At 43.6% G+C, this 15,295-nt stretch overlaps 1 protein-coding gene, 1 long non-coding RNA gene and 1 other non-coding gene across 5 annotated transcripts; 2 read left to right on the top strand and 1 right to left on the bottom strand.

The window, feature by feature from the left end:
* Positions 1 to 1,823: 1,823 nt before the first annotated feature.
* trnae-cuc (transfer RNA glutamic acid (anticodon CUC)) lies at positions 1,824 to 1,895 on the bottom strand. Its single transcript has one exon. It is a non-coding gene; the product is annotated as a tRNA-Glu (tRNA).
* A 544-nt stretch (positions 1,896 to 2,439) lies between these two features.
* On the top strand, positions 2,440 to 5,328 carry LOC111854561 (uncharacterized). Its single transcript, XR_002840707.1, has 3 exons — positions 2,440 to 2,483; positions 3,485 to 3,676; positions 5,230 to 5,328. It is a non-coding gene; the product is annotated as an uncharacterized lncRNA (long non-coding RNA).
* Positions 5,329 to 8,265: 2,937 nt separating this feature from the next.
* Positions 8,266 to 12,798, top strand: cbln12 (cerebellin 12). 3 transcript variants are annotated; one of them, XM_023832612.2, is made up of 5 exons: positions 8,280 to 8,419; positions 8,536 to 8,554; positions 9,576 to 10,534; positions 10,829 to 10,948; positions 11,665 to 12,798. In XM_023832612.2, exons 3-5 carry the CDS (start codon positions 10,223 to 10,225, stop codon positions 11,860 to 11,862), a joined length of 630 nt encoding a protein of 209 aa, XP_023688380.1. In that variant the 5' UTR covers positions 8,280 to 8,419; positions 8,536 to 8,554; positions 9,576 to 10,222; the 3' UTR covers positions 11,863 to 12,798. The 3 variants fall into 3 exon arrangements, with proteins under 3 accessions (XP_023688381.1, XP_023688380.1, XP_023688382.1); XM_023832613.2 differs by lacking the exon at positions 8,536 to 8,554 and having other exon boundaries at positions 8,266 to 8,419; XM_023832614.2 differs by lacking the exons at positions 8,280 to 8,419; positions 8,536 to 8,554 and having other exon boundaries at positions 8,572 to 10,534.
* Positions 12,799 to 15,295: the final 2,497 nt, after the last annotated feature.

Genomic DNA, 15,295 nt, shown 5'->3' with positions numbered 1-15,295 from the left:
GTCAAACATGTAGGAGCTGTACCTTGTGTGTTTTTCCAGTTTTTACGCATGACATGTTGGAATTAAAACGGATTTCTATTTGGATTCTGTGTAATGTACTTAACAATATAGTGCAAGTTGTTGAAGTGAAATTAATAAATGAAATACTCTGTGAATATGTATGTATGTATGTATGTGTATATGTATATATATGTGTGTGTGTGGTAAAAAAAAGTACAAATTGAAAAGTTGCGAGCGCATATGTATTCATCGCCCTTAGATTCCATCTGGTCAAACCAATTACCTTCAGAAGTGACATAATTAGTTGATTAAGGTCCACTTGTGTGTAATCAAAGTGTCACATGATCTGAAACATGATGCCTGTATAAACAGACCTGCTCTGAAAGGCCCCCGACTGCATCATTGCCAAGCAGCGACCATGAAGACCAGGGGGGGTCCATACGGGGTGGATAGATCAGGATCGAATTATTAAAAAAAAAAATAATCCCAAACTTTGAATATCCCACGGAGCATCATTAAGTCCATTATAACAAAATGGGAACAATATGGTACTGCTGCAAACCTGACGAGAGAAGCCCACCCACCCAAACTTATAGACTTATAGACAGAGATGCGAGAAAGACACCAAAGATGACCCTGAAGGAGCTGCAATGGTCCACTGCAGTGATGGGAGGACCGTTCAAACGGCACACTCCGCAGAGCGGGACTTTATGGCAGGGTGGCCAGAAAAAGACATTGCTGCGAGGAAAAAAAACAAGACAACATCTCACCTAACCCATGGGAGATGGTTCTCTGGTCAGATTCAACTAAAATCTAACATTTCGGTCATCATGGGAAGCTCTGCGTGGCGCAAACCCAGCCCTTCCCGTCGCCGCGGGAACGCCAGTCCTCCAGTGAAGCGTGGCGGCGGCAGCGTCATGCGGTGGGTGCTCGTCATTGGCAAGGGACAGGAAAACCGGGCAGGGCTGAGGGAAAAGATGGATGGCGCTAAATACAGGGCAACTCTTGAAGAAAAGCTGTTTCTGTCGGCCAGAGATTGGAGACTGGAAGGAAGGTTCACCTTCCAGCTGCACGGTGACCCCTAAACAAACTGCCAAAGCTACACTGGACTGGCTTAAAGGGAAACATTTAAATGTCCTGCAATTGAGAATCTGTGGCATGACTTGAAGATTGCTGTACACCAGTGCAAACCCATTTAAATTGATTTTAATTCTGGGTTGTAAAGCAACAAAACAGGACAAACGCCAAGGGGGATGAATACTTTCGCAAGACACTATAATTTTTGAATATATTGTAATTTCCTGGCATCCAAAGTGTCCCCAGCAATGTGCCCTATGCATCCTACCATTGGCTCCTGGTTTCCCAGTAACTTTACTCACATCCTAAGCTGCCACTCAAAACAGGCTGAAATTATGCACCACTGGCAGCATCACTGCCCGGAATGCAGTTGCAGCTGCTCTCAAATGTGGAGCTGACCTGATTGGTCCGTGAAGACATCTACAGTGAGTCCCTAACTGCAAACTCCAGTACAGGATTGTCATACCCTACAAAGTCTGCCTGTTGGACATGCTGAGCCATGTTCTCAATATGGATTTTCTGTGATTGTGGACTTCAGACAATAGCCAAAATATAATCAGTTTGACTCAGTTTGTTCAGCAGTAAATCCAGGACTGGTGTTGATAGTATTACTGTAGTACATTCACATGCAGGACGTCAGTTAAAACAGACGAGTGTGTAATTTAATGAAACCACTAACTGGGGAAATGTGTCAGTGAAAAGGTACATTTGTAGCGAGTTGGTGATTTCATGTATCAAAAGACTCATTCCCTGACCGGGAATCGAACCCGGGCCGCGGCGGTGAGAGCGCCGAATCCTAACCACTAGACCACCAGGGAGAGATGTACCTTTTTTTTCTAAAGACATTATTATATCTTCTTAAAGATATACTATTCTAAATGTCATTTTTATGAGTCGATATATGTGATATAAAGACAAATTCTACACATAAAATAACGAGTTACTTCAGGTTACAAGATATAGACACAGGCGAGCAGTTATTTGTACCGCAGGCCATTTGTTTATGAAACACAGTCATTTTTGACGTCCTAAATTTGAAGCATGGTTATACTGTTCGGCTTTTAGTTTCTTGTCCAGTTGTGAGAATTTAGTTAGCTTACGTTTTAGTTTCTGCGAACCAAACTAAATACAGAACGCCGAGGAAGGTTATTTTTAGGGTGAGGATGAACGTTAGTCACATTATATGTCTTTGGTTATCGGTGAATTGATGTAAATGGCTAATGAATGGACTTCTAGAATAATGGGACGGAGGACTGTTTAACGGTTGTTGAGACAATACAACCATCACGCTGTAATAACAGCTAGGTGGCGCTTTAACGTTTAGTCTATAAGACGCTTTCCACTTCCGTCCTTTAGGGGGCGCAATTTCACTATAATTAGGCCCACGACATGGCCACTACGGGGCGGTACGAAACATTTTCTTGTAATGAAATCTTTATAATACAAGCAAAATTTTAATCAGTATCGTCAAATAATTTTTCTTTACCAGGGTGCAATAGTTGATTGACCTTTTGGCAAGATAGTCGAGACCCACGAGACGTTTAGATACTCAAAAGGTTTTATTTAGACTTCTTAAGGCTTAAGGTATTAGATTAACGAACCTCCTCTATAGGACAATCTTACAAAGCCAATAATGTTCCTATTTTCTCACTCTTTTAAGTCAAATGTTGATATTTTGTTTTAATTTTCCAAACTTTTTAAACCACGAAATATGATTTTCGTGTGCGACGTTTTACGTGCATTTATTCTTACCGTTAACCTCCCGGTTTCATTTTAGGTAATTTCCGTGATTAAAAATACATGCACTTGCGACAATAATGCAGGTGTAGGCATATATCGTGTGACTTAAGAATGGCTGCATTTATTATAAGAGTCACTGTGGGAATGTTTGTAATATGTATTTTTTTTAATGCCAGTGGATGTGTTTAAAGGCTACGCAAGGGCTTTTTAATTTATTCGATGTAAATTTCTTTATTACCCTTTTCCAGTCAGGCCAACAGCTATAATAGCTTCTGTTTAGCCTGGCTCTACTCCAAGGCTAATTAGCGAAAGTATGAATGAATGGGTGAATGGATAGGCCTTGACATGCAACAACAGAGCTTTTCAGTAGAATGAGACCTTTCAGTAACAGTCACTCTGGGAGAAAATTAGTGACAACAAACTAGAGCATGTTGTAGGCCTTCTTACATAATGTGTGATGTACAGAAATCTTGTACCCAGAAAAGTAATCATTACTATATTGGATAAGGAATGTGGGAAATGGATCGGTGTATGTTACAAAAATAGTAATAAACTGAAAGAAAAACTCGAAACAGTAGCATACGTGTAAAAGGAGCACAATCAAACACATGAACCACAAAATAGCAATGTTTCATCTCTCTCTCCCCCCCCCCCACCCATTTTCTAGCGCCCATCAATCTCTCATCAGCACCAGCAGCGGCGCAGGTCATATGTTGGCCACGGCGTAAGCAACCCTCAAAGGTCCGTCGGCTGTTTAAGCAGCCGGGCACATGGGATTAGCACCCCCTAGTGGTAGGGCAGAGCTGAGCGTCTGGCATGCGGACAGGTGACAGCTGCCAGCAGGAGCCTGAAAGTACAGGTGAGCGTTGCACAGTTTCTGGGGTTAGGGGTGAAAGTTGAGGCCCTTTACGGGAACCAGCAACCGGGGTGGGCGGAGTAGTGGGGACAGCAGGTGGCTGGCCCTGATCTCTACTGTGACAGACTGGGATTTATGCAAAGGAAGCGCAAGCCGATGTCTCCTAAGGTTTCTGTGCTCTGCCTCTGCCCAAGTCTTACAGACTCATTCAGGCGGAAAAGCAGGCCAAGCTTCCGCCTTTAGATAGCAAAATAAGATACTACAGCAGAAACTGTCACTTATTCGTCCATATGTTGAAGGTTGGCTCTGCCCAGAGCGTCCCCTGCCTCGTGGCCTATGTTTCCTGGGGTCGCCTACAAGCTCATGACAATCCTGTCCTGGACGGATAGATGTTAAAAACAGTCTGCTCAGTCTAATTCTATTCTAGTGTTCCATGCTGTGCTTTAATAAATATTAAATCTGAAACGCAGGACAATTGGACAGGTGCTTCCTGAACCTGAAGGGGGAAGTTCTTGTCTATTGGATTATTTCGGGCAACATTATAAAATAGGTGGTGTCAGAGACCCATTTTCATCGCCTTTTTGGTTGCTCGTTCAAAGCCCACTGCAGGATAAACGCTGTCGTCCAAACAAGTTTGACACACTGGCCGGGAAATCTGCTGGTGTCTCTTCTGTCATTATTTGTTGAAAGCCTTTGTTAATGTGATCTGTGAATGCGCGGGTAAACAGCAGTTTTGAGTAGAATGACACCACCCCCTTAATGCCACACTGGAAGCATACAGTGACAAAAAGCTGCCACAGTTCTCATCTGCTAAACAGCTGTGCAGTGTGGTACCCTCGATGAACGGTCACATGACTGCAGTGCCGTTAAGTGCATTTACTCTGTGACGGTGAGTGCATGTGCTTAACCCTTAAGCTTCTCCTAATAAAAGTACCTGTTCAGTGTATAAATGAAAGGACAGCAAGATGATTATTAGTTCAGTATCAACAGATAGGTAGAGAATAGCAGATATATTGTGTAGGGTGCACTGAGCTCAAGTTAATCTCCAGTGTCCACAATCAGGGTGTCCAATACTATTTTGCTATTATCAGTGCAGAGTAATAAGCGATGACTGTGTGTTCAACACTAGCTTGGCAGGGTGAATGAGATGTTTCCAACACTGGCACCTACTCAATAGCAAACAGCATGATGCATAATTACAGAGCATGGATGCAGTTATTTTCAGTAGCCGCCAAGCCAGTTTTTATTAAATACTTCTCCACAATAGAAAAGTTTCTAAAGGAAAATTAAGTATAAATTAATATTGATACATAACTGATGTCTCACACATTAAAAAAAAAAAAGCTAAAACTCACAACAAGGTGTGGATCAGGAAGCTGTGGGACTTGAGCTATAGGTTAGTTTATGTGCTTTGGTGTGCTTATGTCTTTGTATCATTTAAGCTTGTTCTGCTATAATTCTGTGTCATTTCTCTGGGTCTGCATATATGGTGAGTGCGTAACTTAGTTTTGAGTGTTACAAGTGTCTAAGTCAGTGTTTCCCAACCTGGTCCTCAGGTACCTCCAGACTCTCCACGTTTTTGCTCCCTCCCAGCTCCCACACAGACAGTCCATATTTTATCAAAGACGTGGACTGTCGGGTCCCCGAGAACCGGGTTGGGACACATTGGCCTGGACGATCCCTCTGAGGACTTCAGCACAAAACTGGAGATGATCAGGCGACAACTGATGGAGCAGAAGTCTGCAGTGATGGAGCAGAAGACTGCAGTCTGCAGGCTCACAGTGAGCTGAGCGTAAATAGCCAGGCAGACAGAGATGTCTTCTGCATCGTAACTAAACCTCTCGGGATTCCTGTGGTGGATCTATGCAAAACCGAAATGCAGGAAGTTCATTATGGGTACGACAGGAATTATATCTTTATAACCAAATAATGCATTTCTCCTTTAGGCTACCAGGCAGCCACAAACAAGGGAAAATGCTCCTGACTAGGATGGAGATGAATTCAGAGAAGAGTATGATCTGTTTCTGTCTCTTTGCTGCAGCCGTTTAACCTGCAGCAGTTGCATTGTGGCATTGCTCATTTGCGGCGCATTGCCGCTGCAGGGCGCCATGCAGATGGACGCCTCGGTGGGTGCGGGGGCCGGGGCCGAGCCTGCGGGCCCAGGTGGTGCGGTTTGTGGAGGCCGTGAGGGGGAGCATCCCACGGGGGGGAGGGGGGGCAGCCGGCCTCCCTGCAGTTTTGGGAGAGGGGAAGCTGACCCAAATCAGGGGACCCACCCAGTGTGCATGGATGTGAGCTTATTAACAACACACACACACACACACACACACACACACACACACAGGTTTGTAATTATATCTTTGAGGAGACTCTCCATTCATTTCCATGGGAAAAACTCTAATCCCAACATGGAGGCCTTAAACCCTACCAAACCTTAACCATACAGTTAGTAACCAAACAAAATATGAGACTTTTGAAATGTTTGGTTTTGATTGCATTCACAGATCTTTGTGGGGACCGGAAAAATGCTCCCCACAACGTTAAAAATGATTGGTTTTACCACATTGTGGGAGACATTTGGTCCCCCACAATGTAATATAAACCTAATCCATACACACACACACACACACACACACACGCGCGCAATGGTCTAGAATTAATTATGAAATGCACACAGCATGTCATTTAACACTGTCCTATTGTTACCTCAAAGGTGCACAGACCCAGACATCCTAGGTGTGTTAGAACCGTCGCTCGGATACCTCGAATGCACACACACACGCACACACACCCACACACACCCTACAACCACACATCCTCCGCTACTGGCCTCAAACGCAAGTTCTCACCCAACCTGAACAAACACATTCCTCACTGTCTTGCCTCCAGAAATGACACATAAACTGAAACACCACGTACTATAGGCACACTAAATGACATATACCCTTTCTTTATTTGTGCCTATAATACGTACTTCTCCTCCACTTACATGTGCAATCGAGTTCTGCCTGTGTTTTTAGGCGTGGCTGAGTTACTAGGTTGTGGAGCCTTGAACATCTCTGACAGCACAATCACCCAGCCAGTCTAGCTGGGCTGTGGTCTGTACAAAGCCAGTCTAGCTGGGCTGTGGTCTGCACAAAGCCAGTCTCCAAAACAGTACCACTGTGGAGATGACATCACTCACAGGCACTTAAGACAAAAGGTGAAATTAGATCGTTTAAAATTTGCACACGGAGTTCCTGTCTGGACCTTGGCTTCCATTGGAATTGAATGTAAGCTTTTATCATTAAATATGTGACTTCAGATGATTGGTCTCCCCTGGTATACGGATTCTCTAGATGCCAGTAATGTGTATTTGTGCCTTCTTAATCCTGTACTATTACAATATAAAAAGGGCTTTTAATGAAAAAAATACACCTGGAATTTTTAAACAAATGTGGCACTACTGCTTCAGAAGTATACCCAGAACATTACAATTGTTCAGTGACAAACGAGTTACAGTACAACTGAATCATCTTAATGTGTATGTCATACATGTGTGGTTTAAAGCTGGCTGGAAACTGTTCCAGCTATACAGTGAGAACTCAGCTCAGAAATAGCAAAGGTGACAATGTTCTATTTTTACAGCCCTAACAGTTTTTTTTTTTCCATTCGTGATTAAATTTAAAACACTGATGGATTTTGATTCTGTTCCATCAGCTTACTCTGAAGTGGGCTGTTATCATTTTTCATCTTATTTTCAGACATAAAGTTAATGATTGTTATATGCAGCTTTGTGTAGAATGCTTTGTAATGTCAGATTGTGATTAGAGGCAGGGAGGGATGGATGAGGAAAACAGAGGCACTTGTTTTCACAATTGATGTGTTTTTTGAGTGATTTTTTGCATGCTGTTTTGCATCATATTTATTAGATACATTGATTTTCGAGGCGGAAGTGTGTACATATTTAAAGATAAGGACGCATATGAGGAGGATGGAGGAGATGATCTCTGTGTCGTGTGCCAGCAAAGTATGGAAAGCAGGAGCAAAGCTTCTGGGGCAGGTCAACTGGACTGGTGAGCAGAAGGAAGAGGATGGAATGGAGCGTGAGTATGAGCGTGAGTATGAGCGTGAGTTTGAGCGTGAGTATGAGCGTGAATTTGAGCGTGAGTATGAGCGTGAATTTGAGCGTGAGTATGAGCGTGAATTTGAGCATGATACAACGAGAAATCTTTTGGCGATGAATAGGGGAGGAAGACGGAAGAGGAAGAAAAGTTGTCCATGCGGCGAGATCAATGCTTGTAGTGTGAGTGAGCTAAAATGTGACTTTAGAGGCACTGCAGTATGGTGATAAAAAAAAACAGAAGGTGAGGATAAAGATGAGAAGGAGGAATGTATGATTGGAAGGAGGCTGGTAGACTGGCTGACATGAGGGGTGGTGGCGGTGACCATGGGGCACTCGGGGCGTGTCCGGAGGCTGGGAAGAGAGAGGGAGCAGGGGGCAAGGTCACGCAGGAGGAACACGGAAAAGAGGGGCGGTATGTAAGACCTGCGGAGGGGGGGGGGCATGAGGAAGGGGGGTGGAGGGATCGAGAGATGAGGCGGAGCAGAAACTGAGAGAATGAGAGTGCAATGAATGGAGGAGGTGATATCTTCATAAGGCGTCCGTCAGCCAGTGGAGCAGGAGATCAGGAGACTCGGCTCTCATGGGAGGTGCAGGAGGGCTTCGTGGGAGAAACCTGGGAGGCGTCCTGTAAACTCAAGCAGGTGAGGCTTCCTGACCGTCATATATGGGCCGAGCAGATTTAATAATCACATATCACTCTAACCCTGAATCGTCAAGGAAAACCGCTCGTGACAAAATGTCTTGTGTTTTTACCCAGGATTTAGCCAAAGCTGAGGGTAAGTCTTTAGGTTTATTTCCATAAACCATGCTGTGTTCTCACTGTATCCTCATCTGAGAAGTGAGTTTTTAAGTAAGTTTCCTTTGACTTTTTTGACTACCTGATACTGATATTTGTGTAGCATAGCCATATTATTGGCTAGATCTATGTTAACGAAGAATAAAATAAAATAAAACTTTGAATTTTGATTTGGCTCTCATTTAAAATAAGATGCATCTACTTTAATATTAATAAGCAAAACTGTACAATTTTTAGACCAAATTATTCCAATGCATAAACAAATGAGTTTGGTTAATTTTCAGATTTTATGCATGTAATACAAATTTAAATAATTACATTTTCATTCATGGGTTGGTGCCCCATCCTGGGTTGTTCCTACCTTTGGGATGGGCTCCGGTCCCCCGCAACCCTGCTTAGGACAAGTAGGTATAGAAAATGGATGGATGGATGGATATTTTCCTTAAAGGTTATAAACCCCAAATATGCACATGACAGAAAACCATAAAGGCATTACAAGTAGAGCTCAGATGCAGATTCTAAAGTCTTTGCATTTGACTTAATGCAGCGATGACGATGATTCTGCCTGTAGCATCACACCCAGAATAATGTCTCCTGTGCCCCAGCGCAGTTATTTTAATTTATGTCCAGAATGTATTGAAGGTCTGATGAGAGAATGGTAGCAGTCACTGTGGTGAAGCTCCATAGGATGGAAGTTAAGGGAAGATGCCGGGACAGTCGCTGACTGAGGACTTGCCACCAGTTGATTGAGAATGAGAGTGCAGGAGAGCTGAAGGTTGCTGTATGGGAATGTAGCGTAACGGAGAGAGAGAAGGTGGATGTCCAAGACTGTGAGGAACGGGGGAGCGTGTGAAAGACAGATGGCCTCTCAGCAGAGGTGTTCCCCTCCTCCTCCCTCTCGCTCTCCGCTTGTTTCTGGCATCCTCGGCCCACCACCCTCCCAAACATTACCTCATCTCTCTTCCTTCTCCTCTTCATCTTCCCCTGTTACCTTCCATCAGACCCCACTCTTCGTCCGGATAAGTCACTAGCGTCTCATCCGTCCGTCTGCCTCTGCCGCCGCTCTCGCAGTTGGAACAACGAAGAACCTTCAAGAAAACCAAGAAGAAAAACCATTTTGGAAAGAAGGGGATGTAAGCTAAAATAAGGACCGGAAGGTTCTTGGGTCTGAGCCAGGCTGCAGAAGAGCGTCCTACTCTAGAGTGAAGCTCAGCACATAGCGGTCTAGCGGAGGCCCAGAGATACTTACTTACCCACCAAAACAGAGGTTCATAAAGATTTTTGGCACAAAATATCTTCTATTGGGATTTGTCCGCAAGGATCTTTTGGAATAGCCTCAAGGCAGAAGAAGACATTACTTTTTAATTCCAAGATACAGATGGACCTCCCATCAATGATACACCTTTGACATCTGGAAAGTCTCTACAACCTGTAAGAGTTCAAAGTAAGTCGGTAAACTTGGGGCTGTTAGTTGGTTCCTTAGAGTAAAAGAGGAAGAGAAATTAGTATATATTACGTAACAGGGTCACCTGCAGTCTTTAACTTTTCAATCCTGCTGTAAATCAAGTCTTATGAGTACAAATAAATAGCAAAGGCTCACAAGCATACAATACTGGGCTTATCTTCCTGAAGACCACGAAGAAAACACATGGCTGCCATATTGACCGTGACCGGGAGTGTGACTCCTTGGTGGAACCGTGCGTTTCGCCAGGGCTCTGCCCTGCTGCTGGGGCTGGTTCTCGCTCTAGGAGTCCAAGGCCAGAATGACACGGAACCCATTGTGCTGGAGGGGAAATGTCTGGTGGTGTGTGACTCAACGCCGTCCTCAGAGCCAGCGGGCAACGCGCTGGGCATGTCCGTGCGCTCCGGCACCGGGCGCGTGGCCTTCTCTGCAACCCGGCAGACCAACCACGAGCCGACCGACATGAGCAACCGAACCATGATCATCTACTTCGACCAGGTGAGCCGCCCCAATTAACCCTAATATCTGTGAACCCTGCCTTCAATAACAATTGTGAAATTTCTACGGCTGTATCTCGTTTTCTCTTATCGCCCACTGGACTGCATGTAGGGCGACAGGTTATATGGCTGAGAGCACAAAACACGATAGGATATCCGTCCTGGGAGGTTCCTTCTGTTGTACCTTTGGCCGGAAGTGTCCCAGTAAAATATCCAGCTGTATGAATGTTATATATATAACAAAAAGTTCTTCTGGAGAAAAATGTCAATAAAACATCACCTTTCCTCTTCCCAGATACTCGTAAACGTGGGCAGTCACTTTGACCAAGAGAGCAGCATCTTTTTGGCCCCGCGAAGGGGGGTCTATAGCTTCAACTTTCATGTGGTCAAGGCCTACAACCGACAGACGATACAAGTAAGTAAGACAGACAGATAAACACAACTAGGCCTTCCTATATATAAACAGCCCATGCTGTTACTTGTCACCTGTTCGGTTATCTGACGTTAGTTTTTCACACATGCAGTTGGCTTATATTCCTCAGAACCATGTCTGGTATTAAAATTACATTTTTGCAGTTCACACACTGATTCAGTCACTGAGATCCTTAGTTAGTAACTTGAACACAACTTCATTTTCTATTATATATTGTATTGCGTTATATTTTATTTTTACGTTGTTTGTACAACGTTGAAACCACGGTGGGACATTAAGTAATAAGTAAAAATATACCTAACAGCTGAGTGCCACAGCATCTGGGGCTGATTGATAGATGAGCCTCCACAGTAAATTTGAAGCCATTGTTGCCTGTGCTTTGTGCCGGAGTGTACAGTTCCTTTCCTCACCTTTAGTTTGCTGCACTCTCTTTTGTGCAAAGTAGATTTGCCAGTGCTGTATTATCAATAGATTTGCCATAATAGACCCTTTATCCTTGTTGCTCCTTGGGGCTGTTTAATGGTGCATTCATGAATATGAATAATAGCTTGCTGGTTTTTTTTCCAAACCTTATGACTTCACTCCACTCAAAGTACTTCACTGGCACAATGTTAACATTTCACACACTAAGAAATGCTTTAGTAAACTGGAAATGTCCCCCGAAGTGTAACGGAAATCACGTCTGAACTCTCGCCCAGGTGAGTCTGATGTTGAATGGCTGGCCCATGATCTCAGCCTTCGCTGGTGACCAGGATGTGACCAGGGAGGCGGCGACCAATGCAGGCCTGGTCATCATGGAGAGAGGAGACAAGGCCTACCTCAAGTTGGAGAGAGGCAACCTCATGGGAGGCTGGAAATATTCCACCTTCTCCGGCTTCCTGGTCTTCCCACTGTAGAGCGAGCCGAGGGTGGGTTGTGGGGGAAAGGGGACGGGATCGATTCCGGGATTGGAAGCGAGAGACGGGGGAGCCCATCTGGAAGTGGGGGGGGAGCTTGACATCGAGGCAGCGGGAGAGATTAGGAGGGATGGGAGAATGGTGTGAGTGGAGGAAGAATGCAATACGTATAACAGAGCTGTTTTACAAAGACATATGGAGAAATTCACACAAGTGAGAACCCAAAGTAAAGATGAGGTAGACAAAAAATATAGATATCGGGGTGTGTGTCTGGGGTGGGGGGGGGTGGGGGTTACTAGATAATTATTCTTATCTGTACTACACAGTAGCTTTTATGGTGGATTTAAGCACTGGTGTTTGCGTGTGCGTTGAATCTTGCATCTAATGATCTATCTATCTATCTAATTTACCATACCACTAAATCATCTGTTCGCTTTTGGAAATTATGAATTGGCTGATTTGGTAGCTGTGCAATTTAACGAAAGTTTCTTAGACTATAATTAAGAAATGTTGATAGTTAAACAGGATTGGCTAGTCTGGTTATCAAACTGACTAAGATTTCCCTGATTGATGCTTGAGAAAAACCAACTAACAATTCCTGATACTTGCTAATTGGCCATCATTACTATTAATGTACTCTATTTTTATTTCCTGTTTGCGCTAACACAAAATGTTTGGAATGTTATTAATATATTATGTGAGAATGATTTAGGTCCAGTGCAATTTGTGTGTTATTATTGGGATTCTATCCTGAAAGTGATCCACTTGTTATAAATTGCCGATATTCCCACGGCTCTGGGAAACATCCCTTTTATATCCGTTTAGGCTTTGTGTAGAACCGTCTTTCATTTTTGCCTGTATTTGTTCCTCATCATGTATCTTTCACCACAAGAATCGAGAGTAATAACTGAAATAAACCAAGCATAATAAAAACAATTGAAATTTTGCGGTTCATTGGAGCACCTGTGTATTTTAAAGGTGAGTTGTAACCCGAACTTGTGTACTAATCTTAACCCTAACCCGAACTTGTGTACTAACCCTAACCCGGTCAAATCCTGCATTTTCATTTGTTTAGTTCCTCTTGACACTGAGAGGTCAAGCGACGACCCAACAGCAAAGAGCAGTGTTTCTTCCCTTCTGGTCAGTTTGTGGTTGGCTCTGGGCAATTTGTCAGCTAACCTGACCGTGGTTTGTAAATATAGCTTGCTCCACCAGAACTGGCGAAGGGAGCTGGGAGCAGCACAGGGAACAAAATGAGCAACAACCCCTGACGACGTGGCTAACCGTCTGCTGCCCGCCTATGTGGTTCCGGCAGCAGATGGGGGTTTTGGCGGGCCCGGTCCAGAATCTCCGCCAGGCCCCCATGGGCTGACTGCCGCGGCCTGTCACTACTGGTTAGCCACGCCGTTCGAGCCCGCTACGGGGGAACCGTGCAAGTCAGGAGGATCCACCCACCCGAGAGGGCTTTTAAAGTACCTTCTTAATTATTTCATTTTGACTGAAACGGAAGGAGAGAGAGCCTCCAAGAGTTGAGTGATAAAATTCACCGCAGCATTCCCTGGCCTGCCTGTTTTTATTGTACACCAAAAACGATGCGACATATTTCGTATTGGCTGCGTGACATATAAATAAAGATGGCGGTCAAACTACTTTGCAAAGGTGCAGACCTCCGCAGCACGAGTAGGATTGCACCTCTGGCGGCTGCATGGCCAGCACTGCGACTGCTTCACTTACACTCTGACATATGTTTAACGTAATCAGCGAGCTTGCATGACTGCAGGGAAAAATGTCGCTCTGCGCGTCTGGCTCTATCTCATATCCGAATCTATGCTCGCTTAATACACAACACCTGCTACCTGAACTGCTCTTTCCCTCCACTTAGGGCTCGCTGGCCTCTTATCCCCTAACAACCTCATTACTACTATTACATTACTATTGCAACAATGTATCATATTTATAATAGAGCATCTTACTTTGCACTATTGTGTTTTTGAGGTGATGGGTCAGAAAATGTGAGAACAGTTAAACGATAAGGACATGAACCTTCACATTCAATAAAACAATTAAAACTTTCGGTAACGCTTTAATTGACAGGGCACAAATAATACAGTAGTGCTATTACTTATGTATTAATTAACCTAAGTCTTAGTTACATACAGATCTCATGTTATTTCATGATTAATAAATCGTGACGCATGTTTTATCTCAAGCGGTTACTGTATTTGTTACTCATAAACCTTTGTAAACTACTGAAGGAACAAGTCCTGAATGACACGTTAAATACTGATCTCATATTTGTTCTTCACTAATGAATCATTTCATCCCAGGCAGTTACTATATTTGTTACTATATCTGTCAATTCTGTAAACCTTTGTGAATTACTGAAGGAACAAGTCATGAATAACATGTGGAATACTGATCTCATGTGTGTTCATCATTACTGACACATCTTTTATCTCAAGTAGCAACTATATTTGTTCATGATTTGTTCATAATTTGTACTTCAGTAGTAACTGACTCATTACTAAGTATTGATGCCCCGTCAAGTATAGTGTTACCAAACTTCTTTATACGCTTTACTACTTAATGGAATGGCACTAAATACATTGAGATTCATTTTTGGAGAAACTTACTAGTATGAAAAAAACAAATCGATTAATACGAATCTCCAAATCACACTTAATCACAAAATCTGTGTTTATAAATACATGAGCCTATTCCTCTTCGTCAAGTACTGTCAGGAAATTTGTGCTGTGTCTCCACCAATTGGCCGCCTGTGACAGGCACACACATGCAACGCTGTCATTTCTGCTCTCTCAGCTTTTCAGGGTCACTCCGCTTTGTGCTATTTTATGTTATAAATACACTTGGCAGGATCTGGATTTAAATAAATAAAGTATGACTGTTCGTGGCTGTTGTGTTTGGAGAATAATCTTGTTTTGAATACCCAGGAAGTGGTTATTTTGCTGATAGCTTACGAGTGGTCAACCCGTTACAAATTACATTTGTAATTCTTTTGGTTAATGGACAAAGTTCAGTAGCCTGACATATTGCACTAAAATAGCCTGACATATTGTCTGCTGGGCTCACATAGTACTGGCAACCAATAGTGTGAGGATATATATTATAAACTTGATCAGAGTTGTAATCTTTGCTACATCAAGAGTGGTATCATGCGGATGGGCTTTTGATGTACGTTTGATGTACGTTTGATGTAGGACAGTCATATCAGGGGTCCATTTGTGATTGTGTACAACATCGCAGAGGGTGGTGTGTGGCTCAGTACATTAGTCCATGTGTCCATGGTCAGAAGCTTGCTGGTTTAAATCCCGCCAAAGGGCCCTTCTGCCTCTTAACCCCAAATTACTCCAGGGACATTGGCTGACTCTGTGCTCTGACCCTCACGCTTGTCCGCAAGTGTAAATGTGTCTGT

This window comes from Paramormyrops kingsleyae, chromosome 4, assembly GCF_048594095.1.
Source record: "Paramormyrops kingsleyae isolate MSU_618 chromosome 4, PKINGS_0.4, whole genome shotgun sequence".
Taxonomy (NCBI): Eukaryota; Metazoa; Chordata; class Actinopteri; order Osteoglossiformes; family Mormyridae; genus Paramormyrops; species Paramormyrops kingsleyae.
The sequence above is the reverse complement of the archived record's forward strand: the minus strand, read 5'-3'. Positions and strand labels throughout refer to the sequence as shown.

Excerpts from the sequence above, each read along its gene's own strand:
- cbln12 (XM_023832613.2), top strand. The coding sequence starts at position 10,223 with ATGGCTGCCATATTGACCGTGACCGGGAGTGTGACTCCTTGGTGGAAC. Across the intron at positions 10,535-10,828 it reads TGATCATCTACTTCGACCAG|ATACTCGTAAACGTGGGCAG; the intron begins GTGAGCCGCCCC and ends TCCTCTTCCCAG. Across the intron at positions 10,949-11,664 it reads ACAACCGACAGACGATACAA|GTGAGTCTGATGTTGAATGG; the intron begins GTAAGTAAGACA and ends ACTCTCGCCCAG.